Source organism: Musca domestica, unplaced genomic scaffold (genome assembly GCF_030504385.1).
Source record: "Musca domestica strain aabys unplaced genomic scaffold, Musca_domestica.polishedcontigs.V.1.1 2, whole genome shotgun sequence".
In the NCBI taxonomy this organism is placed as follows: Eukaryota; Metazoa; Arthropoda; class Insecta; order Diptera; family Muscidae; genus Musca; species Musca domestica.
The window spans coordinates 21,088,892-21,115,421 of NW_026712249.1; the positions used below are offsets into that span (position 1 = coordinate 21,088,892).

General features: G+C 38.0%; 1 protein-coding gene across 1 annotated transcript in view; it reads left to right on the top strand.

Annotated features, from left to right (window-relative positions):
* Positions 1 to 14,294: 14,294 nt before the first annotated feature.
* LOC101899253 (dynein axonemal intermediate chain 7) overlaps positions 14,295 to 26,530 on the top strand; it is a 34,527-nt gene continuing 22,291 nt past the window's right edge. The window contains exons 1-9 of the mRNA XM_059121945.1: positions 14,295 to 14,390; positions 14,474 to 14,562; positions 14,626 to 15,064; positions 20,096 to 20,253; positions 20,313 to 20,399; positions 20,457 to 20,656; positions 20,724 to 21,074; positions 23,671 to 23,827; positions 24,368 to 25,442. Coding sequence (XP_058977928.1) covers positions 14,388 to 14,390; positions 14,474 to 14,562; positions 14,626 to 15,064; positions 20,096 to 20,253; positions 20,313 to 20,399; positions 20,457 to 20,656; positions 20,724 to 21,074; positions 23,671 to 23,827; positions 24,368 to 25,442 — 2,559 coding nt within the window. The 5' untranslated portion in view covers positions 14,295 to 14,387. The remainder of the gene's footprint in view (positions 14,391 to 14,473; positions 14,563 to 14,625; positions 15,065 to 20,095; positions 20,254 to 20,312; positions 20,400 to 20,456; positions 20,657 to 20,723; positions 21,075 to 23,670; positions 23,828 to 24,367; positions 25,443 to 26,530) is intronic.

A 26,530-nucleotide genomic window follows, 5' to 3' on the forward strand; every position in this document is an offset into this window, starting at 1 on the left:
TTTTTTTTTTTTCTATAGAAAAAAATCAGTTTTTCTATAGAAAAATATCCTCCGGCAACTGGTTTCGGCCGGGGATTTTTTCTATAGAAAAATATCCTCCGCCAGCTGGTGTCGGCCTGAGATTTTTTCTTTAGAACAATATCCTCCGCCAACTGGTGTTGGCCGGATATTTTTTGCTATTGAAAAATATCCTCCATTCTCCGGGATTGGCCCGAAATTTTGTCTATATGGCCGGATATTTTTTCTATAGAAAAATATCCTGCGCCAGCTGGTGTTGCCTTAGATTTTTTTTATAGAACAATATCCTCCGCCAACTGTTGTTGGCCGTATATTTTTTGCTATAGAAAAATATCCTCTATTCTCTGGGATAGGCCCGAAATTTTGTCTATATGGCCGGAGTATTTCTATAGAAAAATATCGCCCGTTAATCAGGGTTGGCGTAGATTTTTTCTATAGAAAAATATAATCCGTTAATTATGGTTGGCTAAGATTTTTTCTATAGAAAAATATCCTCAGCCAACTGGGGTTGGGATTTGCAAGGTTTGAACAATTTGGATAATCCTTTTGTGTTCTATTAGTTAAAGTATTTTCTGTGAAAATTTTTAACTTTTGTGGGGGAGGTACCTGAAGGATTGGATCAATACTGCCCATCGAACTTGATCTGAGTTTGATAATTCGATGTACCAAGTTTGGATCAAATCGGACACTCCCTTCGAGAGTTCCCATGCGCACTAGCCAGACAGACAAACGGACGGACGGACATCTATAGATCGACTCCAAATGTCCTGAAACGAATTTGGTCCAAAGAGACCTAGGGTATAAAACCGTTATTTCTAAAATACAATGAAAACAAGTTAAAAATGTTTCGATTATTTAAATATCCTATTATTTAAATATTTTTTGACTTCTGTTATAATTATTCAAATTGTTGACCCTTTATGGCGTCGGTTTCGAAGAAATGGGTCAATATTGACCATTTCGTATCGGACCTAAATAAATATGATATAAATATTGCAAAGTGCTAGGTTTGGATTATATCGACTATTTCCCTCACTGAATATAAGATATGTTTTGGGAAATGTTAAAATATGCGTGAGGTACCAGAAGCAATGGACCGATATATCGCATCTTCACAACAGATATTGCGTTAATAGAAATTATGGGATGTTTGAAATATAAAGAGAACTTAATGCTTATTTCGGATTTTATTAAGATTTTGGTTATACAAAACTTTGACCCTCTGTGGGGAAGGTACCAGAAGGAGTGGACCAATCGCCACAGCAGGTCTTGGGTTAATAGAAAATATTGAGATGTGTGTAATTTGAAGACAATCGGACCCTTATATCCCATTTTATAAGAGTTATAATTATTCAAAATTTTGACCCTTTGTGGGGGAGTTACTTGATGGTGTGGACCGATATTATCCATTTTTGCGCGTGACCTAGACCTAGAACGCAAATATTGGGATTTACACAGTTGGAGTAAAGTCGGATTATCCGTTGTATTTCTGTGTAGAAAATATTTTTCATTTTTCGTCCTTTTGTGGTCTTTTAACCATCTCGGAACTTGATCTAAGTTTGAACAAAAATACGACGGTTTACCAAGTTTGGACCAAATCGGATACTCCCTTCGAGAGTTATCGTGCGCACTAGCCAGCCAGACATCGCTAGATCGACTCCAAGTGTCCTGAAACGGAATTGGTCCAATAAACCTGGGGTCTAAAACTGTTATTTCGACTAGGCACGTTTTGTCCGTACCAAATGATATATACCCTCCTAGCCATATGGCTGAGGGTATAACTAGCTATATGGCTGAGAATATAACTAGCAATATGGCTGAGGGTATGAACAGTGTTAAATTTAAAATATTTATAGAGCACTTCGTAAAGTTTATGGTGTTAAAACAAATCGTCCGTTTGAGACAAACAAAAAAGTTCGGACTACATTATCTTTTTTGGATGCCAAGCCATCAAAAAGAATGAGAAGAGTGCGTACAGAAGGAAATATTGCTGTCGTTGAGGCCATGAGGAATCATCGGTCCTTATTTCTTTTAAAATTGGGAATGACGACATGTTACCATAAATGGAATTTCTATTGCCAAAACTTCAAGGTATGGATGTAAACTTCTCATATTGCCGGCGCCACTCGATTATTTTTTGTGGCGTTACCAGAAGTCAAGTTTACGTGGATAAACCAACAACGATAAATGATTTGGAAACCAATATTCAACGTGTCATTGTCAAATGGTTGAAAATGTGGTCGAATATCGGACCTCCAAAATGATGTTTGTGCAAAATAGTCGTGGTGGTCATACATCCGAAATTACGAACAAATTAATTTTTTGCGCCATTTCATAATTTGACATGTGTTTTATTAAAATGTCAAATCAACAAACTCTTAGAAAAGCACCCTCTATCTGAAATTGGATTTTTCCAGCTTTTTTTTTTTTTTGCCTAGTGTTGTCAATGTAAATTTTGTAAATCAAAAATTCATGTCAAGCTAACATCCGCACATACCATAATATGCGATAATTTGATAACATAAATGCATAAATTCGTTTTGACAAATATTTACAATTACTGTGGCATAATTTCTTGCCATTAAAATGCATATGCAAATTTTGTTCAATGTCTTCTAGAAATATTTACAGAACACTAGAAGGGATGCCAGGACTCTTTCTTAGCATCTCTTTAAGGTTAGATAATTTATGGCATTTAAACATTTCCTTACATTTTTGGTTTAAAAAGTAAAGAAACGAATTTTTTGGCACAAATTCGGTTTGTGTTTTAAGAACATAATTTAATTTGCTTTGCCCCTATATATATATAGCCAAAGACCATAATTTGCCTTTATTATAACTGGAGTTTATGGTTTTTATATCTATAAAAAATCCAACATTTTATGAAGCCAACTCAAAAATATATGTTTGTATTTGAAAACCAACACTGCTGTTCATGATGGTGTCCTTATCTGTTCTCAAACACATCTCCGCCTCTCCCTCTCTCTTTCACTCTCCTGTGTTAATAAAAACATTGTCCCTATTTTAGTTAGCCCAGCTTGGTGGGATTTTTTATGGCCATTGGCTGGCTGCCTGGCTGATGCCATAAGTCTGATGAATATTATTGAAGAAAATGAGCCTCATTGTTTTTTTTTTTTTTTTTTGCGTTTAGTACCCCACCCAGTCCAGTGTGACAGCTGATGTTGTCGTAGCTGTGAAAATAAGCCTACTATAAATATTGTTTGTATTCTGTGTTGTTGGTGTTTTTTTCTGCTTTTTATTTTACCAACACAAACAGCTAGCCAGCATGCTGGGGAAAATGGTGCAATGTGGTGAGCAGGAGAAAAATGCTCTAATGGATGTACTCTCAGAGACGAGCAGGAGGCTATGTCCAAAATATGCACCAGAACATGGGAAATATACCCAGTTTTTTATTCCATTTTGCCAACTCTGTTCAAAATCGACTTAGCCACGTCTGTTGAAAATGGCGAAAAAGGATAATTGTTACTAAATCTATGCGAATAAAAGAGTAAAGTAATTATCTGACTGACTGACTTTACGTTTTATCAACGTCCAGACGAAATGACTGAATCAAAAATCTTAAAATTTTGAGTGAGGGTCACTCTTGGCCCCAAGGGGGAAGGGTGAAAGGCTGGGTTTTTGGAAATTCGTACTAGAAAGTTACGAAAAGTATTAAAACGTACTAAATATATTACCCTTTCTATTCGAGGAAGCATCAGAGCTAGAACTCTTAAATGTGGAATGAGGATCACTGATGGGGTGTATGATAGATGTACAAAAGGGTTTTTGGAAATTTGCACTACAAGTGTACGAAAAGTACTAAAATGTACTAACTTTTGGTACCATTTCGTATCATGATAAAAAATTGAAATTTGGAATGGAAATCAAAATTGAGCTTTAGAGTCGATGTAAAGAGATTGTTTTGGAATATATGTACTCATGTTTACGAAAAGTACTAAACGGTACTAAATTTGGTACACATTGAATTTGGAGGAACATATGAGGATGGAATCCTGAAATTTGAAATTAACATTACTGGTATAGTGTAGGATTGGGATATAGAGGAAGTTTTCCAAATTTGAACTTATGTGCATAAAAAGTACTAAATTGTACTAAATTTGGTACAATTTGGATTTGAGTTAATCGATAGAGCTAGAATTTTGAAATAAGATTACGGTTGCAGTTTAGGGCTGAGGAATGTAGGTAGTTTTGGAAATTCGTGCTTATGCGTACGAAATTTGGTACAATTTCAGTTTTGGGAGACCCGATAGAGTTGGAGACTTTTAATTTGGATTATCGTCAGAATGTAAGATTGAAATATGGAGGTAATTTGGGAAGTTTGTATGTAAGTTATTCGTACTTAAATTAAATGGTACGAAATTTACAGGGGGAGATAAAAAACTGCAACGCTATCATTTTATACCCTCCACCATAATGTGGAGGGTATATTATCTTTGTCATTCCAAAGTATATATATTCTTGATCAGCGTAAAATTCTAAGTCGATTTAGCGATGTCCGTCCGCCTGTCTGTCCGTCTGTCTGTTGTAATCACGCTATCTTTCGAACGAATTGAGATAGAAGAAAAAAATTTGGCACACATGTTTATTTTTTGAGTAGGCAGGTTAAGTTCGTAAATGGGCCATGTAGGTCCACGTTTTCATAAAGCCCCCATATAACGGTACCTCCCGGTATTCGGTATATTGATGATTTTAGCGACATTATTCACGGAATTGTGTCAAATTTGGTGTTTGAAGTTCGAAATGGATACTACAGCCTAAGACAGAAAATAGTCTGTGCAGGTCCAGGTCTTCGCACAGCTCCGATATAACGGTACTTCGATATATACGATATTTTTATGATTTTAGCTACATTAGTCACCATTTATTTCAAGTTCCGAATTTAAATTTGGTAATGACTTATGCCAAAAAATGCCTGTGTATGTCCACGTCGTATAGACACCAATATAACGGCTGTATTGGGTATTTTTAAAATTTTAACAGCATTTTTTAAGGATTTTATTTCCAAATTCGTTCCAAATGGTGGAGGGTATTCAAAGTTCGGCCGAACTTACTGCTTTTTAATTTGTTATTTTTTTAATTTTATTGAATTAAAGCACAAAATGTCGGAAATAGTATCAAATTTTAGAATAAGTTTAGATTTGTTCGAATTGGTCACCTTTGGCACGAATTATGGCCTTCAAACGGCCAATGAAACTGTCACACGCTGCCCGAATGGTTGCTCTGCGGTATTTTGGCCCATTTCCGGCGAAGCACATGCTTGAGGTGATCGACACTTTGGTGTTTTTTTAGTGCCAACCTTGCTTTCCAAAATACTCCAGACACAATAGTCCAACGGATTGATATCCGGAGATTTTGGTGGCCATAGTGCGCTGGAAATGAAGCAAGGAACCTGATTTTATAGCCATTCTTGGGTGACGCGTGCTGAGTGCGATGGTGCTGAGTCCTCTTGGAATGTTCAAGGTATGCGGCCAAAATGTTTGCGTGCCCAAGGCTTTAATACACCCTCCAGAATAATTTCGCGATAATATTCGTCATTTATTCTGATGCCACGGTCGATTGATACGAATGGAGAGCAACCATCGGCTGTTATGGCGTCACACACAATCACCATGGCCGGCGCTTGAGGTCTGGTGGCTAACAGAAGCTGCACATTTTCAACTGACCTCTTTGGCAAGTAAACACGATATTTTTTTTGGTTCAGAAACTGCTGAACCACGAATGTTTTCTCGTCGGAGACTACCAAATTCGGCAGTTCACCACTTTCGGCCAAGCGAAGCAACTTTTTAACTCTTTTGAGTCTATTTTCTTTCTTTTGCGGTGTACGTTCTTGAGAGAATTAGAATTTCAATGTCTCTACCCTAAGCTCATTTTTCAATATTGGCTGAATGGAATATTGCGCTATGTTCAGCTCATGAGCCATTTTTCGGCCACTGCGATGCGGGTTTCGATCAAGTAGCTTCTTTACTTTTCGAACCATTTCTGCTGATGTTGCTGTTTTCTTCCGTTCACTTCCTTGACATCGGGCTACTATACCAGTATCACGGTAATGAGCGATGGTACGAGGCACAAAAGATTTATTCACATTTAAATGCTGGCGTGCTCTAACGATAGCCACTTGTGGTTTTCCAGCCAAATATAAAGAAGTCACCCTATCAGGGTTGAATTCCATCACGAATATCTTTTTTCCTGGAAAATTCTCACCAAAATTCTTTTGTACGCTTGTAAACAATATAATGAGCTGTCACTGGAATAATTTTAATAGCTGTCGGACGAGTGACTTAGAAATGACAGCAGTCTGAAGTTAGTTGCAGTTTTTGAATTTTACCCTGTACATAAAATTAACGGATTCCGAGCAATCTCAATCCGAAAATTTCGAAAAGTGGAAAAGGACTAAACTCGCCCCCTCCATATTGGTTACTTTTCGATTTAAATTTTCAAAATGTCGATACATGTGTTCTCTACTGTTAGCTCTACTTTCATAATCTACTGGATTTTCCCCAAATTTATTTATTATTATTTTTTTTTTTTTTTTGTGTAGCACAGTGTAATTAATTCCAACTCAAACCACTGTCATCACAGAACATTTAGTCCATAATAAAATACATGGTTTTTTCGTGTACTGCAAAAGATGTGCGACCCTCTCTCCCTCTCTCTCTGTGTATGCATGTGTATGTGTGACTGTATTTGTATCTCTGTGGCGTTATGACTGGTTTTTCTTGTATCACTCAAGGCAATATTTCGCCACAAGCCTGAATTGCAGAGCAGCAATAAAAGAAAGGAAATTATTTTTATGAGCACCGCACACTGAGTGGCATAGCATGGGCATGGGCGGTCGGTGAGGGAGGGGGGTCAAAAAGCTTCTGGTAATAAAGTCCATTTTCATTTCTGCACGCCTACCACCATCACCTCCATCTTATTTTCAGCCAGAAGAGATATGAATAAAATAGGGACAATATCTGCAAGCAATATAAATAACAACGCCAGCAACAACAACAAATAATTCTCAAGAAATTAATACAAAATACAAACAATTTTGTGAGCGAGGATGTGTGCCTCTGTTTGTGTATTTGTTTGTATCCTTATGGCCATAAATGCGTGTGAGATGGTCTGAGTGTGTGTGTGCGAGTGCACATTTTAATAACCTCTAGCCATTTAAATTTCAAAATAAATTGTTTAAAATTCCTGAAATTTTTGTTGGATTTTTATTATCATTCTAGATGGGATTGCAAGGGAAAAATGTGTAATTTGGAATTTTTATTTTAAGTACAATTAATGTACCATATCTTTTGTGAGCCGGAGTAAGGACTTTAATTGCGACATGACTTTTAGTAATTATCCTTAAGCTTCAAACAATGGTGGGGGAATAACAAACAGGAAAAAATACAAAGCGATGTTTGTATGTACACAAAGTACATATTTTCTTAATTAAAATAAGATTCTGAGTCGAATTTTCATGATTTTAGCGATACTCGACGGAATTACTTCAAATTTAGTATTTGAAGTTCATAAAGGCTATTATTTCCTATGATGGAAAATTACCAATACAGATCCATATCCTCGTATATTCCCATTCCATATTTTGTAGATTATCAAAATGGAATATTCTCAAAATCGGTATTAAATTGTTCTTCAAAAAATTTCACTTTAAGTCACCAACGAAAATTAATCTATATTCCCTATGAAAAAAAATGCAACCAACTTCAGATTTCTGTCATTCCTAAGTCACTTGTCCGACAGCTGTTAAAATTATTCCAGTGACAGCTCATTATATTGTTTACAAACGTACAAAAGCTTTTTGGTGAGAATTTTCCAGAAAAAAAGTAGTTCGTGATGGAATTCAAGCGTGATGGTGTGGTTTCTTTATATTTGTCTGGAGAACCACAAGTGGTTATCGTTAGAGCACTCCAGCATTTAAATGCGAATAAATCTTTTATGTCTCGTACCATCACTCGTTACCGTGATACTGGTAGTGTAGCCCGACGTCAAGGAAGTGGACGGAAGAAAACAACAAAATCAGGAGAAATGGTTCGAAAAATTAAGAAGCGACTTGATCGAAACCCTCGTCGCAGTGGCCGAAAAATGGTTCGTGAGCTGAACATATCGCAATATTCCATTCGGCATATATTGACAAATGAGCTTGGGGTAAAGCCATTGAAATTCCGAAAAGTGCAAGAACTTACACCAGAACAGAAACAAAATAGACGGAAAAGAGCTAAGGAGTTGCTTCGCTTGGCCGAAAGTGGTGAACAACCGAATTTGGTTTTCTCCTAGGAGAAAACCTTCGTTGTCCAGCAGTTTTAAACAAACAAAATGATCATGTTTACAAGCCAAAGAGGTCAGCTTCGGTTGGCCACCATAACTCAAGCGCCGGTCATGGTGATGGTGTGGGCCGCCATAACAGCCGACTGTGGCATCAGAATAAATGCCGAATATTATAGCGAAAATATTCTGGAGGGTGTATTAAAGCCTTAAGCACGGGCAGCATTTAACGGTTTCATTGGCCGTTTCAACGCCATAATTCCTGCCAAAGGTGACCAATTCGAACAAATCTAAACTTATTCTAAATTTTGATGATATATCCGATATTTTTTGCTTTCATTCAATAAAATTAAAAAAAAATAAAAATTATGGCTTTTGACTTTGTTGAAGTTTTTCATCTCATCCTGTTATCACCAAGTTTAACATACAACAAGTTAATAAGTATCAGTAGATTTTGCCGACAGATACCAATGTTCGATTATTTAAATATATTTTGACTTCTGTTATGTGTTTTTCACATTGTTTGCCCTCTACGAAATAGGTACCAAAGAAATAGGGGAAAAAATGGAATGTGTGAAATATGAAGGGAACTGGAGCCTATTTCGGAATTTAAAATCGTTTTGGTTATTCAAAACTTTTAACCTTTGTGGGGGAGGTACCAGAAGGAATGGTCCGATCTCTACCATCTTTATAACAGATCTTGTGTTGATAGAAATATTGTGATGTGCCAAGTCTGAATCGAATCGAATATTTATTTCTCCTGTCATGAGCTTCTTGGAAAATCAAAATTGCGACTCTATGTTGGGGAGGTAACAGAAGGAGTGGACCGATATATTTCGTCTTAATAACAGATCTTGGGTTCAAAAAATATTAGGATGTGTTAAATTTGAAGAAAATCGGACTCCTCTACCACATTTTATAAGAGTTGTAATTAATAAACATTTTGGGGGTGTTGTTGGAGTGGACCGATGTTGTCCATTTCGCACCTGACCTAGCACTAATGCATATATTAGGATTTGCAAAGCTAAGAAAAAACCGGATTTTCCTTTCTCTTTCTGTGCAGAAAAATATTTTTTCTTTAATTTCGACGTGTCTCATAGAAACAACGGTTTGGGTCGCTATGTCTCATTGGATCAAATCCGTTGTAGGACATTTGGAGTCGATCTAGTGATGTCCGTCTGACTGGCTAGTGCGCACAATAACTATAGAAGGGAGTATCCGATTTGGACCAACCTTGGTATATCGTAATATTATTATCAAACTTAGATCGAGTTTGGAGATGGGCAATATCGGTACACTTCTTCTACTACCTCCCTTAGAAAGGGGCAACAAATTGCTTATAAAACGCAAAATGAGAATCAGATTCTTTTCAAATTCCACACATCCAAATATTTTTACTAAGGAAAGCAATGTGGCGAGGAGATGGTAGGTATCAAATCACTGATTCAGTTACCTCGCCCACAAAGGGTAAAAATGTTGAGTAAAAATAACGCTAATAAAATGTGAACTAAAAGTCCGATTATCTTAAAATTTCGCACATCTCACTATTCATACTGAGACAAGGTCTGGTACAAAGATCGGAATGAAAGGACCTCTTCTAGTACCTCCCCCACAAAGGGTCAAAATTTGGAATAACCATTAAGCACATTAAACGCAAAATGAACATCCAATTCAAACTCGGCACTTCCCAGTATTTTTCACAACACAAGATGTGTTACGGAGATGGACAATATCAGGCTATTCCTTTTGGTACCTCCCCCACAACGGGTAAGAATTTTTAATAATTTTAGCTGTCATAAAATGCGAACATTTCTAAATAATATCAAATATCTTGTATAAAGTGAAGCAAATAGTCGATATAAAAACCAAATGTAATACGTTTAAATATTTTTATCACACATATGTCAGATACAAAACGGAAAATATTGGTCTGCTCCTTCGGAACCTCTTCTACATACCGTCAACAGTTTAAATAAACATAACGCAAGTCAAAATATATTTAAATAACCAAACGTTAGCTGAGGGCATGCATCTGTCGCCAATACCGACTGATTGCATTTTACTTGATATTTTCGACCCATCTCCGAGCTCTATCTAAGGTTAATAATAATATTACGATGTACCAAGTTTGGACCAAATCGGATACTCCCTTCGAGATTTATCGTGAGCACCAACCAGCCAGACAGGCGGACGGACGGTCAGACATCTCTAGATCGACTTCAAATGTGTTAAAAAAAAAAAATTGGTCTAAAGAGACCTAGGGTCTTAAAACCTTTATTTCGATGAGGCATGTTTTGGCCGTCTCAAATGATATATACCCCCCTGTAGCCATATGGCTGAGGATATAAAAATGTATGTGATATTAAAGCAATGACAAAATCCATGGATTTAAAAAATGAATAAGGATTAAGCATGTGGTTTTTCCTTCTCCTACACCTAGGGATGGAGAGAGAGGAGAGCTTGGGTTGCCAGTCAAAACAAACAACAAAGCCCAACAACAAAAAAGAAAAAAAAATCAGGAAAATCCGAAAACTTAACAAAACGATTTTAATCAATCAGAGAGAGATTTTCTCTGAGGCTTACAAAGGATTAAGTTTGTGGCAAAAAGGAAAAAAGAACACTACAAGACAAAGTCAAAGGTCAAATGAAATTCTGATTTATGGAATATACGGTTTTTTATACATAAATGTACGTATGTTTTGGGAAAAATATTCAGGAAAAAAATTAAGAATATTTTATCCTAAAGTCAATTGGACATATACAGGGTGAGACAAAAAAACTGCAACAAAGTCAAACGCCATAATTTTTACATTTTTTTTAATTTTATTGAATGAAAGCAACAAATTTTGGAAGTATCATCAAGTTTTAGAATAAGTTTAGATTTGTTCGAATTGGACACCTTTGCCACGAATTATGGCCTTCAAACGGCCAATGAAACCGTCACACGCTGCCCGAAAGTTGCTCTGTGGTATTTTCGCCCATTCCAGGCGAAGTGCTTGCTTCAGGTGATCAACACTTTGGTATTTTTAAGTGCCAACCATGCTCCAAAATACTTCAGACACAATAGTTCAACGATTTGGTAACTGGAGATTTTGGTGGCCATTGTGCGCTGGAAATGAAGCGAGGAACCTCATTTTGTAACCATTCTTGGGTAGCGCGTGCTGAGTGCGATGGTTCTGAGTCCTTTTGGAATGTCCAAGGTCTGCGGCCAAAATGTTTGCGCGCCCAAGGCTTTAATACATCCTCCAGAATATTGTCGCGATAATATTCGGCATTTATTCTGATGCCACGGTCGATTAATGCGAGCGGAGAGCAACCATCGACTGTTATGGCTGCCCACATCATCACCATGACCGGCGCTTGAGTTCTGGTGGCCAACCGAAGTTGCACATTTTCAGCTGACCTCTTTGGCAAGTAAACACTATCATTTTTTTGTTTACAAACTGCTGGGGAACGAATGTTTTCTCAGCGAAGAAAACCTAATTAGGCAGTTCACCACTTTCGGCCAAGCGCAGCAACTCTTTAGCTCTTTTTAGTCTAATTTCATTCTGTTGCGGTGTAAGTTCTTGGACTTTTTGGAAATTCAATGACTTTAACCCGAGCTAATTTTTCAATATTTGCCGAATGGAATATTGCGATATGCTCACGAGCTATTTTTCGGCCACTGCGACACGGGTTTCGATCAAGTCGCTTCTTTACTTTTCGAACCATTTCTGCTGATGTTGCTGTTTTCTTCCATCCACATCCTGGACTTTCTTGTCGGGCTACGCTACCAGTATCACGGTAACGAGCAATGATACGAGACACAAAAGATTCAAAATACACATTTAAATGCTGGAGTGCTCTAACGATACCCACTTGTGGTTTTCCAGCCAAATATAAAGAAATCACACTATCACGCTTGAATTCCATCACGAATAACATTTTTTTTTTTTTGGAAAATTCTCACCAAAAGTGCTTTTGTTCGCTTGTAAACAACGTAATGAGCTATCACTGGAATAATTTTAACAGCTGTCGGACGAGTGGCTTAGAAATGATAGCAGTCTGAAGTTGGTTGCAGTTTTTTTTATATATCCTACACCATACTATGGAAGCTATGTTAACTTTGTTATTCCGTTTGTAACTCTTCGAAATAATCATGTCAGACCCAGCAAGGTATATATATTCTTGATCAGCGTAAAATTCTAAGTCGATTTAGCGATATCCCTCTGTCTGTTGTAATCAAGCTATCATTCGAACGAATTGAGACAGAAGGCTAAAATTTTGCACGCATGTTTATTTTTCCAGTAGGCAGGCTAAGTTCGTAAATGGGCCGTGTACGTCCACGTTTTCATATAGCCCCCATATAACTGTACCTCCCGATATTCGGTATTTTGATGATTTTAGCGACATTTTTCACCGGAATTGTTTCAAATTTGGCATTTGAAGTACGTAATGGATACTACAGCCTATGACAGAAAGTCTTCTGTGCAGGTTCACGTCTTCGTATAGCCCCCATATAACGGTATCTCCTTATTTTCGGTATTTTGATGATTTCAGCGACAATATTCATCGGAATTGTTTCAAATTTGATATTTGAAGTTCGAAATGAATGATGCTGCCTATTACAGGAGATTGTCTGTGCAGGTCCACGTCTTCGTATAGCCCCCATATAACGGTACCTCCCTATTTTCGGTATTTTAATGATTTCAGCGACAATATTCATCGGAATTATTTCAAATTTGGTATTTGAAGTTCGAAATGGATGATGCTGCCTATGACAGGAGAGTTTCTGTGCAAATCCACGTCTTCGTATAGCCCCCATATAACGGAAACCTCCCTATTTTCGGTATTTTGATGATTTTTGAGTCATTATTCACCGGAATTGTTTCAAATTTGGTATTTTAAGTTCGAAATGGATAATGCTGCCTACGACAGGAGATTGTCTGTGCAGGTCCACGTCTTCGTATAGCCTCCATATAGCGGCATCTCACAATATTCGGTATTTTGATGATTTTAGCGTCATTCTTCACCGGAATTGTTGCAAATTACGTATTTAGAGTTCGTAATGGGAACTACAGCCTGTGACAGAAAATTGTCTATACAGGTCCCGGTTCTCGTATAGGCCTCATATAGCAGTATCTCCCTATACCCGGTAGTTTGAAGAGTTTAGGTACAATACCCTCCGAAATTGTTTGAGATGTCGTATTTGAAGTTCGTAATGGAGCTATAGCCTGTGGCAGAAAATTGTCTATGCTGGTCCAGGTCTTCGCAAAACTCCGATATAACGGAACCTCCCTATATGCGATAATTTGACGATTTTAGCTACATTATTCACTGCTTATTTCAAATTTCGAGTTTTAGTATGGTAATGGCTTATGACAGACAATGCCTATGTAGGTCCACGTCGTATAGACCCCAATATAACGGCTATATTCGGTATTTTTAAAATTTTAACAGAATTTTTTAAGGATTTTATTTTTTGAAAATTTCCAAATTCGTTCAAATGATGGAGAGTATGCATCATGCATGATGGAGATATGTATGGTCCTGCAGAACTTACTACTTTTTAACTTGTTATTTTTCAAAAATAACTTTTATGATCTAGGTCCAGTAATAAAACCATAGACCTAATTTAAAAAATTCAACATTTTGAACAAAAAAAATAATTTAAACAATTTTGAAAAAAAATCTTTAAATCCATAAATGTTCTCTTTTCTTTCCATTCCCATTTAAACCGAGAATATAAACCAACCCAAAACAGCCACAAAATAAGCCGTTTTATGTTTTCCCTTTTAGCTTATTAAAAAAGCAAAGGCAATGAAAGAAGCGAAATTAAGACCGTTACTTAGCTGCTTTCATTCTGGCGCTGTTTTATTTAGTCTGTTGCTCTTGACAAAAAAAAAAAAAAAACAAAATATGGCTATTAAGAAGGCAACATGGCAACGGCCAACAGTTACCCGAGCTTTGGTTGCTAAACAAAACAATTTTGCTATTGAATTTTCATTCAATAACCCAAGAGCCAAAAGGAGGACCATCATTAAATTACTAACTTTTTAGCACCCAGCAAAAAAAGCGAGTCCAGGAAACAGCCAGAAGATATCGGAAAAATGGTAAACGGGACAAAAATTATGAGGCCAATAAATTAACATTAATTATTTCCTTTAAAAAAATGATTGCCTTCATTGATTTACAGCCACCGAAAAAGAAATTGAGCAAAAAGGAAAAGGCCCGCTTGGAGGCGGAACAGGCCGAACTGTTACGCATTGAAATGGAAAAGGAAAAGTAAGTGAATTTATTACTCTCCTCTATTTTCCCTCCCCTATTCCCTCTTTTTTTTCTTGGCAGACTCAAAAAACTCGAAGAGGCCAGACAGCGTCGCAAAATCGAACGGGAACAGGCCAAACATCGCCTCCAAATGGAAATCCAAGAAAATAAACAGAGACGCGCCCAGTTGAAGAACAGCATGGCATTCTTCAATCATGTCCATCAAACCATTGATGGGATAAAACGCGTGGCCAAGGACGAAGTTGATTGGGAAAAATTTATGCGTTGCAATGGCCTACCGAATGCCAATAGTCCAAGCGATTTACGCAAATATATTCATCAATGGAAAATGGATGTGGAACGGCGTAATCGAGAATCACGCAATTGGTTGCTGAAGACCAACGAAAGAACTTTGTTGACACAGGATTTCACGGTGCCCGATTTGACGAAGGCAACACTGCGCAAGCAGCAGGGTAATTTGGGTGATGTCTATGCGCAGCGTGTCAAGGAGATATTGGGGGTAAGTTTAATGTGAAATGAGTTAGAAAAAATCAGTCCGGTGTGAACGATATATGAAAAAGTTAGGATGTTCTGCTATTTTTTTATATCCTCCACCATAGTATGGAGGGTATATTAAGTTTGTCATTCCGTTTGTAACACCTCGAAATACGCATTTTAGACCCCACAAAGTATATATATTCTTGATCAGCATAAAATTCAATGCCAATTTAGCGATGTCCGTCCGTCTATGGAAATCACTCTAGCTTCCAAACAAAGTGATGTTGATAAAATTTCACCTAAATATGTGTTTGGTCTGCAGGACTTTTGGTATTGAAAATGGGCCATGTAGGTATAGGTATAAGTATAGGTATAGGTATAGCCTCCATATAACTGTACCTCCCCATATTTGGTATTTTGATGATTTTAGCGTCACTATTCAAATAAATTTTTTCAAATTTCGTATTTGAAGTTCCTAATAAATACTAAAGCCAGTGACAGATAATTGACTATGCAGGTCCAGGTCTTCGTATAGCCCCCTTTCTGAAGGTGCTTCCCTGTATTAAGTATTTTGCTGATTTCAGCGACATTGTTCCCCGAAATTGTTTCAAATTTCTTATTTGCACTTAGTAATGGGGTTCAGGTCTTCGGATAGCCCCCATGTATCGGTAGCTCCCGATATTCGGTATTTAGATGATTTTAGCGACAATATTCACCGGAATTGTTTCAAGTTTGGTATTTGAAGTTCGAAATGAATGCTACAGCCTATAACAGGAGTCTGTGCAGGTAAAAGTCTTCGTATATCCCCCATATATCGATACCTCCCTAAATTCGGAATTTAGAAGATTTTAGCTACATTATTCACAGGAATTGTTTAAAAATTCGTATTTGAAGTTCCTTATGGGTACTACAGTCTATGACAGAACATTGTCTATGAAGGGATGTATAGTCGCCATATACAGTACCTCCTTATGTGCGGTATTTTGATGCTTTTGCGACATTATTTCCCGGAATAGTTTCAAGTTTCGTATTAGAATACTATACATGATGAGATGAAAAAACTGCAACCAACTTCAGACTGCTGTCATTTCTAAGCCACTCGTTCGACAGCGGTTAAAATTATTCCAGTGACAGCTCATTATATTGTTTACAAGCGTACAAAAGCATTTTGGTGAGAATTTTCCAGAAAAAAAGTTATTCGTGATGGAATTCAAGCGTGACAGGGTGATTTCTTTATATTTGGGTGGAGAACCACAAGTGGCTATCGTTAGGATACTCCAGCATTTAAATGTGAATCTTGAATCTTTTGTGCCTCGTACCATCGCTCGTTACTGTGATACTGGTAGCGTAGCCCAACCTCAAGAAAGTGGACGGAAGAAAACAGCAACATCAGCGGAAATGATTCGAAAAGTAACGAAGCGACTTGATCGAAACCCGCGTCGCAGTAGCCGAAAAATGGCTCGTGAGCTGAACATATCACAATATTCCATTTGGCAAATATTGAAAAATGAGCTCGGAATAAAGCCATTGAAATTCCAAAAAGTGCCAGAACTTACACCGCAACAGAAAGAAAGAGAAAATAGACTCAAAAGAGCTAAAGAGTTGATTCGCTTGGCCGAAAGTGGTGAACTGCCGAATTTGGTTTTCTCCGATTGGAAAACATTCGTTGTCCAGCAGTTTGTAAATCGTGTTTACTTGCCAAAAAAAAGTCAGCTGAAAATGTGCACCTTCGTTTGGCCTCCAGAACACAAGCGCCGGCCATGGTGATGTTGTGGGCCCCAATAACAGCCGATGGTCGCTATCGGCTCTTATTTATCGACCGTGGCATCAGAATAAATTCCGAATATTTTCGCGAAAATATTCTGGAGGGTGTATTAAAGCCTTGGACACGCAAACATTTTGGCATCGCACTCAGCAACATTCCAAGAATGGTTAAAAAATGAGGTTCCTTGCTTCTTTTGCAACGCACAATGGCCACCAAAATCTCCGGATAACAATCCCTTGGACTATTGTGTCTGTTTTTTTTTTATTTTTTTTGGAAAGCATGGTTGGCACTAAAAAATATCAAAAGTGTCGATCACCTCAAGCACGCGCTTTGCCGGGAATGGGCCAAAATACCGCAGAGCAATATTTAGGCAGCGTCTGACGGTTTCAGTTGTCGTTTGAAGGCCATAATTTCTGCCAAAAGTGACCAATTCGAACAAATCTAAACTTATTCTAAAATTTGATACTATTTCCGACAGTTTTTGATTTCACTCAATAAAATTAAAACAAGTTAAAAATCAGTAAGTTAGGCCGGGCCGATCTTTGAATACCCTCCACACCTTTTGGAATGAATTTGGAAATTTTCAAAAAATAAAATTCTTAAAAAATTCTGTAAAAATTTTACAAATGCCAAATATAGCCGTCTATTGGGGTCTATACGACGTGGACCTACATAGGCATTGTTTATCATAAGCCATTACCATATTCAAACTCGAAACTTGAAATAAACGGTGAATAACGTAGCTAAAATCATCAAAATATCGTATGTAGGGAGGTTCCGTTATATCGGAGCTGTGCGAAGACCTGGACCAGCATAGACAATTTTCTGTCACAGGCTGTATCATGCATTACGAACATCAAATACGACATCTCAAACAATTTCGGAGGGTATTGTACCCTAACTCTTCAAAATACCGGATATACCGGTACTGATATATGAGGCCTATACGAGAACCTGGACCTGCATAGCCAATTTTCTGTCACAGGCTGTAGCTCACATTACGAACTCTATATACGTAATTTGAAACAATTCCGATGAATAATGACCCTAAAATCATCAAAATACCGAATATTGGGAGATGCCGCTATATGGGGGCTATACGAAGATGTGGACCTGCACAGACAATTTTCTATCTTAGGCTGTAGTATTCATTACGAAAATACCAAATTTGAAACAATTCCGATGAATATTATTGCTGAAATCATCAAAATACCGAATATCGGGAGGTACCGTTATATGGGGGCTATATGATATCTTGGACCTACAGGGCCCATTTACGAACTTAACCTGCCTACTGGCAAAATATACATGTGTGCAAAATTTTAGCCACCTATCTAAATTCATTCGAAAGATAGCGTGATTACAACAGACGGACAGACGGACAGACAAACAGACAGACAGACAGACGGACATTGCTGAATCGTCTTAGAATTTTACGCTGATCAAGAATTTATATTCTTTTTTGGGTCTTATATGAGTATTTCGAGGAGTTACAAACGGAATGACAATGTTAATATACCATCCATAGTAGGGTATAAAAAGTGCTGGAATTTACACCGCAACCGATAGAAAATAGACTCAAAAGAGCTAAAGAGTTGTTTCGCTTGGCCAAAGTGGTGAACTGGCGAAATTAGTTTTCTCCGACTCCGATGAGAAAACATTCGTTGTCCAGCAGTTTGTAAACAAACAAAATAATTGTGTTTTCTTGCCAAAGAGGTCAGCTGAAAATGTGCACCTTCGGTTGGCCACCAGAACTCAAGCGCCAGCCATGGTGATGGTGTGGGCCGCCATAATAGCCGATGGTCACTCTCCACTCGTATAAATCGGCCGTGGCATCAGAATAAATGCCGAATTTTATCGCGAAAATATTATGGCGAAAATATATAGTAAAGCCTTGGGCACGTAAACATTTTGGCCGCAGACCTTGGATATTCCAACAGAACTCAGCACCATCGCACTCAGCATGCGCCACCCAAAAATGGTTACAAAATGAAGTTCCTTGCTTCAATTCCAGTGCTCAATGACCACAAAAAATCTCCGCATACCAATCCGTTGGACTATTGTGTCAGGAGTATTTTGGAAAGCAAGGTTGTCACTAAAAAATACCCAAGTGTCGACCACCTCAAGCAAGCGCTTCGCCGGGAATGGGCGAAAATACCGCAGAGCAATATTTGGGTAGTGTGTGACGGTTTCATTAGCCGTTTGAAGGCCATAATTCGTACCAAAGGTGACCAATTCGAACAAATCTAAAATTTGATGCTATTTCCTACATTTTTTACCCTCCACGTTTGTAACACCTCGAAATAAACATTTTGGACCCCACAAAGTGTATATATTCTTGATCAGCATAAAATTCTATGTCGATTTAGCAATGTCCGTCTGTCTGTCCGTCTGTGGAAATCACTCTAGCTTCCGAACGAAATGAATTAGGCTGATAAAATTTTACTCAAATGTGTATTATGTCTGCAGGACTTTTGGTATTGAAAGTGGGCCATGTAGGACCATGTTTTGGTATAGCCCCCATATAACGGTACCTCCCGATCTTTGGTATTTTGATGATTTTAGCGACATTAATTACCGGAACTGTTTCAAATTGGTATTTGAAGTTCGTAATAGCTACTACAGCATAAAAAAGAAGATGGTTGCCTAATATAACGGCTACATGCGATATTTTTAAGATTTTAACAGAATTTTTAACGGATTTTATTTTTTGAAAATTGCCAAATTTTTACCAAATGGGTTCAATAAAATTTAAAAAAAAATGTAAAAATTATGGAATGTGATTTTGTTGCAGTTTTTTATCTAACCCTTTATTTAGGTATATCCTTTTTCGGGAAAGATTATACCCACATATTCCAATTGTACACTAGATATGATGCTAGTGCAAAGTTTGATAGGAGCTGTGCAATTATTCTGTATTTTATGATGAATATTAAATATTTTGGTCCGTTGTGGAAACTTTATCAGAAGAAGGGAGCTAGCCAACAACATATACGTAGTCGGTCCTGACTCAAGTCTGACATCAATACCAACTATACGAAATATGTGTATGTTCGGATATTTTCCATTTTTGGTTTCACAAATTTATAGAATTTCACACCAAACCTAAGTCTTTTTCAAATATTACTAAAATTTAAATTTCATCGGATACTACCTTCGCTCGATATTAGATTTTGATGTCTTTTATTGCAAATCCTTTAAAGATGTGGGGAGGTACCAAAAAGAGTGGTTTTGTTTTACAAAACATGATTTTCTTGCATGAGCTTATATTTTTTATAATTGTCACAGATCCTCCAAGAACTCAATGAGGCATTGAATGACAAAACCAATGCTCAACATACGTTGGCGGATCTTGGAAAGCTGAAAACGGAAATAAGAATTTTACTCAAGGAATATTTGGATGATTTTACCTACAAGACAATGTCGCATGTGGAAAGAGATATGGAGTAAGAAAGTAGCTGTAGCAGTACCAATACCTATATATTTTATACCGTATCGTTTCCAGGATTGATCGTCCGGGAGTATCAAAACATATTTATGATTCGGAGGTATTCAAAAGTTTCATTTGGACATTTTCCAAGGATGCACAAATGTGGGAATGAAATTCCGCAAACTACAGAGCAATTTGATAATATATTTCCCATTACAGCTCCCTGAGTGCCAAACCGAGGATAGGGGAACAAAATCTGCACAATGAAATTGAGTTTCCATTGATGAAAATGCTGCTATCCCTACCACCATCGGTCATACTGTATAGTTCAGCTCTGAGGGGTTTGTGGCTTAACTATGATCACCTAAGTGATTATTGTCCCAGTTTTAATTTGAAGAAACCCAGATCGCCGCATATCAGTAAGTTGTAAATAAACTTCAAGTCACGTCTTGGGGGAGTTGTAATTTGGTTTCTTTTGTCCCCCAGACATGTTGCATCAAACAAAAAAGGAATGGCGCAAACGCAAAGAAATCTTACAAAATATGTTGGATGAGTGCTCCAAGGAAATACCGTTGCACGAATTGGAACAATACGAACAGGAAGCCTCAAATCAAAAGTCGCGGGAGAAAAATTTAGATGTGGACAAATTGTATTTGGAATATGAAGATGAGTTGAATAAGTTGAGGCGAAAAGCCATAGGACCGGAAAGTTTTGGCCTGCTCGACACGGATGTTAATTTGAGAAAATATCGCATCATTGGCGGTGTTTATTGTTTGGATTATTTGGAAACGCCACAGCAGGATAAGCAATTGAATGCTCGATCTTTTATAAGAACAAGTAAGTAGAATACAAGGAGGGAGGGAGGGTTTTTAGAAGTTTACATATTTATGTAAAAATATTTTTGTATAATGCCGAGCTCGCTTGTAAGATTCAAGGGGTTTCTGATGTTTTTTGGCAAAAGACAAAATTGGACGAAACATGACACCAGTGATATGCTCGGGTTATGGACATTTTTACAGGTCCCGATTGTTCTAATATATTCAGCTTTTTGTCGGATTTTTGTAATATTGTATGTTTTGATGTACTTACAAACCTCCCTAAATTTTATACCCTGGCTAGAGAGGCAATACATCATTTGATACGGCCAAAACCTGCTTCATCGAAATAATGGTTTTACACCCTAGTTTAATTTGGACCAAATGCGTTTCAGGACATTTGGAGTCGATCTAGCGATATCCATACGTTCGTCCATCCGTTCGTTTGTCTCTCTGTCTGGCAGGTGCGTACGATAGCTCTCGAAGGGAGTATCCGATTTGACCCGAACTTGGTGCACCGTAATATTATCAAACTAAGATCGGGTTCGGAGATGGGCTATATCGGTCAACTCCTTCTGGTATCTTCCCCTCAAAAGGTCGACATTTTCAAAGAAAATATTTTAGTGCACAGAAAGAGAATGGATGATCCGATTTTGTTCTAACTTCGCAAATCCTAATATTTTCATTAATGCTTCGACAGGTACGAAAGTAGACAATATCGGTCCACTACTTCTGGTATCTTCCCAACGAAGGGTTAATATTTTGAATACCCTTGAAGCTCATAAAAACGCGAAATGAGCACCCGATTATTTTCAAACCTGAGATATCTGAATATTTTTATTAACACCAGACCTGGTGTGAATATGAAATATATCGGTTCACTCTTTCTGATACATCCTCCACTAAGGGACAAACTTTTGAATATCCATGAAGCTCACAAAAGGTGAAATTAAGACCCGATTCCATTCATACTTGGTACATCTCAATATTTCCATCAACACAAGATCTGTTATAAAGATGGTACAGATCGGTCCACTACTTCTGGTACCTCCCTCACAAAGGGTCAACATTTTGAATATCCATGAAATTCATAAAACGCGAAATGAGCACCCGATTTTTTCCAAACCTGACATATCCCAATCTTTCTACTAACACTAGACCTGGTGTGAAAATGAAATATATCGGTCCACTCTTTCTGGTAACTCCCCCACAAAGATTGAAAATTTTAAATATCCATGAAGCTCACAAAAGGTGAAATTAAGATCCGATTCCATTTAGACTTGGTACATCTCAATATTTCCACCAACATAAGATCTGTTACAAAGATGGTACAAATCGGATAATTCCTTCTGGTACCTCCCCCATAAAGGGTCAAAATTTTGAATAACCAAAACGAGCATAAAATCCGAAATAATTATCCTGCTCACTTCAAATTTCACACATCCCATTATTTCTACTAACACAAGACCTGCTGTGAAGAAGACATATCGGCCCACTCCTTCAGGTACTTCCCCCACAAAGGGTCAACATTTTTAATATCGATGAAGCTCATAAAACGGGAAATGAGAACCGGATTATTTTCAAATCTGACATATCCGAATACTTCTATTAACACCAGACTTGGTGTGAAGATGAAATATATCGTTCCACTCCTTCTGGTACCTCCCCCACTAAGGGGACAAAATTTTGAATATCCTTGAAGCTCACAAAAGGTGAAATTAAGATCCGATTAAATCTAGACTTGGTACATCTCAATATTTCTATCAACACAAGATCTGTTATAAACATGGTAGACATCGGAATATTTCTTCTCGTATTTCCCCAACAATGGGTCTTAATTTTGAATAACCAAAACGAGTTTAAAATCCGTAATAAGAATCTGGTTCTCTTCAAATTTCACACATCCCATTATAACTACTAACAAAAGATCTGCTGTGAAGATGGTATATGGGTCAAAATTTTGATTATCCATGAAGCTTATAAAACGTGAATTGACACCCGATTTTATTCAGACTTGGTAGATCTCAATATTTTTATCAAGACATAATCTGTTATAAAGATGGTAGAGATCGGACCATTTCTTCTAATACCTCTACCACAAAGGGTCAAAATTTTGGATAACCAAAAGCTAGCGTAAAATCCGAAATAAGCATCCGGTTCTCTTTCAAATTTCACACATTTTATTATTTTTACGAACGAAAGATCTGCTGTGAAGATGGGACATATCGGTCCACTCCTTCCGGCACCTCCCCCACACAAAGGGTCAAACGGATTATTTCCAATCCTAACACATCATAATATTTGTACTAACGCAAGATCTGGTGTGAAGATGGCAGAGATCGGTCTACTCCTTCTGGTACCTCCCCCACAAATGGTCGAAACTTTGAATATTCCTGAAGTTCATAAACCTTAAAACTAACATCCGATTCCATTCAGACTTGGCACACCTCAATATTTCCATCAACACAAGATCTATTATAAAGATGGTAGGCATCGGAACATTCCTTCTGGTAGTTCACCCACATAGGATTCAAGTTTTTGAAAAAGGAAGCGAAATAGGCATCCCACTCTCTAATCATTACAGAACTTTTGAACTTGTTTCAATTATTTCCACTCAGTTTTAGCTCCAAACAAACTTTGCCAGAAGGTCTACTATCAGACCTATAAACCACCACCCCCACCCTTGCCGGGTGTGAGACGATTGCCAGAGGAAATCGAAGCTGAAATGCGTATGGTTGAAGCAGCTTTGGACAAATTGGCGTTGGTTACTGTAGAGTAAGTTCCGACCGAAACTTAATTGAAAAAACAAATGCATAAAAACATTTTCTCTCTCCTTCTCTATCCCCCTCTCTCCTTCTCTTTTCCTCTCCCTCTTTTCCTATCTCCTTCTCTTTTCCTACCTCCTTCTCTTGTCCTCTCTCCTTCTCTTTTCCTCTCTCCTTCTCTTTTCCCCCTCTCCTTCTTTCCCCCCCTCTCCACTTTTCCCCCTCTCTTTCTCTTTCCCCCTCTCTCCCTCTCCCTCTTCCCCCTCTCCCTCTTTCCCCCCCTCACCACTTTTCCCCCTCTCTTTCTCTTTTCCCCTCTCTCCCTCTTTCACCCTATTTCCCCCTCTCTCTCTTTTTCCCCCTCTCTCTCTCTCGCTTTCCCCTCTCTCTTCCTATGTCCCCCTCTCTCCCTATGTCCCCCCTCTCCCTCTCTCTCTCCCTCATTCACCCTCTCTCCTCCTATCACCCTCTTTCCACCTCACTCTCCCCGCCCTCTCTCGTTCCCCATCCCCTCATTCCCGACCCTCTCTCTCTCTTTTTATTCCAACAGCTTACCCGACAGTGTAATATGGTTCGAACCCCCCATAGCCTGTCGTTGGGAGACCCAAATGGAAACTCTCGAAGCCGATTTGACAGAGGGACCCAAACCCATATCCAACAGCAATAACACAACCGAGGCCACTCCCATATCGACCACAACCAATGCCAGTCCCCTAAAGAGCCTCTCGCCTCGTTTCCCCCTCTCAAAACTGCGTAAAAAAAGTTCACAAAAATCTGGTGCCGTCACAAATTTACCCGTGAGAGAAATTAACGATTTCGACATGTTCGACATACCCAGTGATATTGATATTTATGGACTGGTTAAAGACTTCATTGTGCCGAGGATACCACAAGGATTTTGTGTCCGCTTCGACACGCAACGTCTGAAGCAATTGCAACAACAGCAACGTAAACAGCGTAAACACAACAAGCGTTGGAAACAGCCACGACGTCTGCTGTATTTGGCCAAGCCTAAGAATGTTATTTTTACACCAATTCCCCTGGCGTCGCAGCAATCTCCTACGCGCACAGCCAGCACCAGCTCCAGCTCCCTGGACAATAATCTGACAGATGAAAAAATGGTTGTGGTTGTTGTCGAAGAAACACCACCAGCAATAGCAGCATCAGCCAATGCCACCACCTCCATGCCATTGGAAATGTTGCTACTGCAAAGATCTCGCATTACTGAGGATTTTCTAGATTTGGATGAGCCCCGGGAATTCTTTCCAAGTGTTCAATTTGAAAAAGTATTAAAAATAAAATCATCCCCACCAACAGCCATTGTTCCCATGGCAGGAGAAGACGTTGACAAACAGATTGTGGCAGAAACATTGGATTTGAAAAAACATCGCCCCAGTGACACATCCTCCAAAGAGGGAAGGACGGGGAAATCCGTTAGCCGTAATAGCAGTAAGGGTAGCTTAGCAAGTGACAAAAGTTCACAAAGTAAGCGTAGCATTAAGACGGCTGGAAGTGAAGGCATATCGAGGCGTTCGTCATCAGAGAGTCAGAGTGGTTCTTCACAGGCGTCAGAGGGGAAAGGTGCGAAGGAGTTAACAACTTATATGTTTTCACAGTTGATAGAGGTAAGGTGGAGATAATTATATGTTTATCATTTATTTACAAAGGTACAAACTCAGCAATAATACACAACGAATGGGTAAAGTTCGAATTTTGAAAATGGAATGTAGTTCAATGTAGGTGTGAAGATGCTGCAGCATTTTTGGAAATTGGAATTAAAACGTACAAAAAATTACAAAAATTATCAAAAACTGACATCTAGCGAACTTGCAAAAGTAGGAATTTGAAAATATATATAAGTGCCTTATTTTTGACTTGGAGATTTGAGATATGGAGGGATATGAAACGTAATAAACTTTGTAAAATAATAGTGAGAACATTTGGCTGAAAAAATCCTGGTGAAAAAAAAGTATTTTTTTTTTGGAGATGTTGGTACGAAAAAGCACAAAATGCTATACCATCGGCCAAGAGTGATTCGCAATGTAAGCGAGAGGATCGAATGGATTTTTTGAAATTGAAAGTAAAATTTAATCAATCCTGTGTCGAAGTATTTAGAGAGGTAGTAAAACTGGAATTTTAAAACATTTTTTTGGTTTATACGGTTGCTATATATAATGTTGTGTAGAATATGTCTCCTTTTGGCACCTTCTATCTAAAATTAAATTAAGTCAGCTCGATATGGCCGAAAAAAAATTGATCAAAAATTACGAAATATTTTTTTTTTTTTTGTTTTGAAACGTTGATTTAAATGTTTATACCCTGCAGCACTAAGTGTTGGGACATTATAAGTCTGACTGGGCCAAAAATATTGGTCCTGGACGCAGAATGTTGTATATGGATATTTCAATCTCGCCGAGCTGAGCCGATCTTGATATGTGTGTCCGTCTGGCCCGATCCTCACGAAATTTTACATATAGGTGAGGTTAAGGTCAGAATAGACAATTGTTTTTTGGATATTATCGCAAAATATTTAATGGCTGAAATGGACAAAAAATAGAAAAATTTCTTGAGGTCACAATTATAGACCAATCGACCGGAATTTTGCATGGGGCTAGATTTTAGGGCTGGGCAGAAGCCTACAAATTTGGATGGTCATCGAATAATATTTTGCGGCTGAAGTAAACCACAATTTTTATGTAAGAAAATGCAAAAT